At 41.1% G+C, this 3638-nt stretch overlaps 1 protein-coding gene and 1 long non-coding RNA gene across 8 annotated transcripts in view; one reads left to right on the top strand and one right to left on the bottom strand.

Annotated features, from left to right (window-relative positions):
* Itsn2 (intersectin 2) overlaps positions 1-3638 on the bottom strand; it is a 122567-nt gene that overhangs the window by 63270 nt on the left and 55659 nt on the right. For all 7 annotated transcript variants that reach the window (XM_031356653.1, XM_031356651.1, XM_031356650.1 and 4 more), the window contains one exon: positions 806-942. In XM_031356653.1, the coding sequence (XP_031212513.1) occupies positions 806-942 (137 nt within the window). The remainder of the gene's footprint in view (positions 1-805; positions 943-3638) is intronic.
* The window catches only part of LOC116080296, a 93592-nt gene that overhangs the window by 36508 nt on the left and 53446 nt on the right, over positions 1-3638 (top strand). The window lies entirely within an intron of this gene.

The raw sequence follows: 3638 nt of genomic DNA, 5'->3' as shown, positions 1-3638 counted from the left end.
ACTTCTAAGGACCCAGAGATTGTGACTACTTGAGTTAGACTTCTAAGGACCCAGAGATTGTGACTACTCAGGGAGTCAATACAAAGCAAAGATGAATGCTCATCTTCAGTGACGTGGAGGCAGCTGAACAAAGTGATGCCCCACAGACTGAGGTGTGTGCATGGATCTAAGGGAGGGTGGGAGTTGGCAGGCCAAACTGTATGTGGTGCAAGGCACCTAAGCAGGGAGAGATATGGTCAGATCAGAAGAGGTGAGACTGCAATGGAGAAAGAATGTACACAAGGGAAGCCACAGGAGACTAGTGAGTAAACAAGACGGGGTAAAGATATGTCTGTAGATATACCTGTTTGTTCTGAGGGGAAAATAGAAGGACTCATAAACATACTGAATTTGATACGTTTAAAAATATTTTGTTAAAAAATATGAGCACACTGCATCACTATCATGAATCCAAAGTTTATTCATCTAAAAGTAGATGTACTACTGAAGTATGTTAGAATGGACTCTAACTGTATAAGGAATCATGACTGCTAAGAAAAGTTCCATGTGAAAAAAGACTTAAATTTTATTATTCTTTCAGTCAAATAAGTGGCTCAGCTACACTGGTAGGCAATCTTTTATGTAAGTCACTGAAACCACCCTGTCTGTCGTGTTATGTTGAGGACTCTACCCTCAGTCAGTTCCCACATGTGTAAACACTTTTCACACACATTTCATTTAAAAGGTTTTCTAACTTAGAGGTGAGCGACTTCCAGTTTATTATTTTTACTTTGCCTGCTCTTAGCAGGTCTACCTTCATCCTTACTTTGTTTTGCCTCAGCTTTTCGTTCCTCTTCTTGAGTTCTGTCCTGTGATTTTTCTTCCTGGAGTCGTTTTTGTTTTTCCTCTTCTTCCTTTCTAATACTTTCTCTCCACAAGTTTTCTTTTCCTTGCTTTGCTTTCCTTTAAATGAGAGAAATGAAGAGTTTACATAATTTCCTAATATGTGGGACACCAAAACCAAAACAAACTGACAGGCATACTGGAAGATCTGGTTCTGGCTGGCTGGAGAACTAGCAAGGAAATGATGATGGGTGGAGAAGAGAGAGGCTGAGGGATGGGGAAGGGGAAAGACAGCCAAAGAGAGACTCAGACTGAGGTGAGCTGGAGAGTACAAAGAGAACACCACTGACCTCAGGTTCCCTCTGAGCCCAAGATAAAAAGCAAGGGATGCGTGGAGCAAGTGTGAGGCTTCTTACTGCCTGGACTCCTCAGGAGTCCTGCCTGTGGCTTTGATTCCCTAAGCCTCAGCTTTATCAGAGTAGCAGAGACTGGAGCCAGATGGATCCCACCACAGCTGCTTCCTCTAGAAGCTCTGCACAACTCTGAGTGAGATCTACGTACCAGAATCATAAACCAGGACTACACGGTTTAAAGCAATTTACGAGGCTTCCACTCTTTTAATTACCAACATTTTTCAAATTTCTTCAGCAATTAAAGAATAGAGACCTCAAAAATAAGCCAAGGTTCCCACTTTGATGGTGTTGTGCAATCCCAGAGATATCCACAGCCACAATCTCTGCTACTCTGTTAGAGCTGAGGCTAAGAGAAGGGACTAAATGTAGAAGTGGCAACTCTTTCTCTGAATGAGGCCATAAGAGTGTACATGACTGGAATACACATTAGTTATAATATTCAGCTGTCATGTTAAAGAAACATCCCTAGAAGAGGAGGAAAGTGCTATTGTCTAAATAAATGTGAACACTTTTCTGAGGTGACAATATAAAAAGTAAGTTATCTTTCTAGAAGCATTTTCTCCTCTCCACAGCTGTGAATTAATGCCCTAAATGGAGACTAGATAGGATAGTGTGAATTCAAAGCAAAAGATGACCTGGTGTCTTTGATTTGATTATTACAGCATCATAAACAACTCCAGAAAATTAATTAGATTCTTGGGTAATCTTAGGCAAGCTAGTGAGCAAAAACTAGTCCAGGAGCAGGTGCTGCCTCGTCTGAGCTATGAACTCTTAACTGTTACCAATAGCTGCCTCGTCTAAACTATGAACACCTAACTATTGCCAATAGCTGCCTTGTCTAAACTATGAACACCTAACTATTATCAATAGCTGCCTTGTCTAAACTATGAACACCTAACTATTGCCAATAGCTGCCTTGTCTAAACTATGAACACCTAACTATTATCAATAGCTGCTCGTCTGAACTATGAACACCTAACTATTGCCAATAGCTGCTGGTCTGAACTATGAACACCTAACTGTTACCAATAGCTGCTCGTGTGAACTATGAACACCTAACTGTTACCAATAGCTGCTCGTGTGAACTATGAACACCTAACTGTTACCAATAGCTGCTTGTGTGAACTATGAACACCTAACTGTTACCAACAGCTGCTTGTGTGAACTATGAACACCTAACTGTTACCAATAGCTGCTTGTGTGAACTATGAACACCTAACTATTGCTAGTAGCTGAGAAGAAGAAAAGGAGCACACCTAGGCAATAGCCAAGAAATCAAGCTGCAGTACTAACACGAAGCTCTTGACCGATAAGGTGTACATTACTTGCATTCTCTTTAACTTCTTTGGTTTACTACAGAAGACAAAATGTAGAAAGATGAACAGAATGAAAATATGTATTACTAATAATTCTGAGCCTGAGAAAAACTGTGAGACATAGGCATCCACAGAAAGTTCTTATCCAAGAACTGTGTGACCACTGCATAGATCCTTTGTGCAACAGTAAATGGCACAAGGTAAGTGCCAAGTGAAGAATTTCACTGTCTTTATTTCTGCATTATTCTTTTTAAAAATGATATATATGTGTGTTCATACTTCTGTGTGTGTGTGTGTATGTGTTCAAGCCGATGTATGTGTGCTCTGATGGCTATATGTGTGCTAATGTATTTATGGGTATAGGTATTCATGCATACATGTGTGCAGGTAGGAGCCAGAACACAATTTTAGGTGTCACCCTTAAAAACCTTATCTACCTCTTTTAAACAAGTGTCTTTCATTGGCTTGGAACTCACCAATTAGTCTAGACTGGCTGGCCAGTGAATTGGAAATATGTAACCCCACATTTTTAGGAGGACTATGGGGATCAAACTTAGACCATCATACTTGCAAGGCAAGTCATTTCCTGACTGAGCCCCTCCCTCCTGTACTATTCTAGTATCTCTGGTTAGGAGGCCATGGATGCAGTGTACCATGGCTCTTTAACTGTCTGAACCCATGGCTACATAAATGAGGAGTCCAGGAGGAGGAAGGATCCGGAACAGATCCACATCACATGCAAGGCTGTCACTCCACAAGTGTTGGCATTGGTCATCTCAGGCCACTAAGGACAGAGGCTCACTAGGTGGGAATGTACTTCTTACCTCCCTAGTGCCCGTTAGCTCTCCCATACACGTTACTCATATGCTTCTTACTAAGGAAGAGAATTACTGGCTCACTAATATTTATTTACCAACTATACTAATTTATGGCACTGGAGAAACAAAGGATTTTACTGACAAAAGACAAAAACAAAAAGCCCCACACAAGTCCCACACAGCTGCTAAAGGAATAAGGCCTGTGCTTCATATGTCCCCGGCCATCTCTCTGCTCTAAATGGAGATGATTGCTAGCAGCACTGAGAAAT

This window comes from Mastomys coucha, unplaced genomic scaffold (genome assembly GCF_008632895.1).
Source record: "Mastomys coucha isolate ucsf_1 unplaced genomic scaffold, UCSF_Mcou_1 pScaffold6, whole genome shotgun sequence".
NCBI classification, from domain to species: Eukaryota; Metazoa; Chordata; class Mammalia; order Rodentia; family Muridae; genus Mastomys; species Mastomys coucha.
Note: the sequence above shows the minus strand (reverse complement) of the source record. Positions and strands in the feature narration are given on the sequence as shown.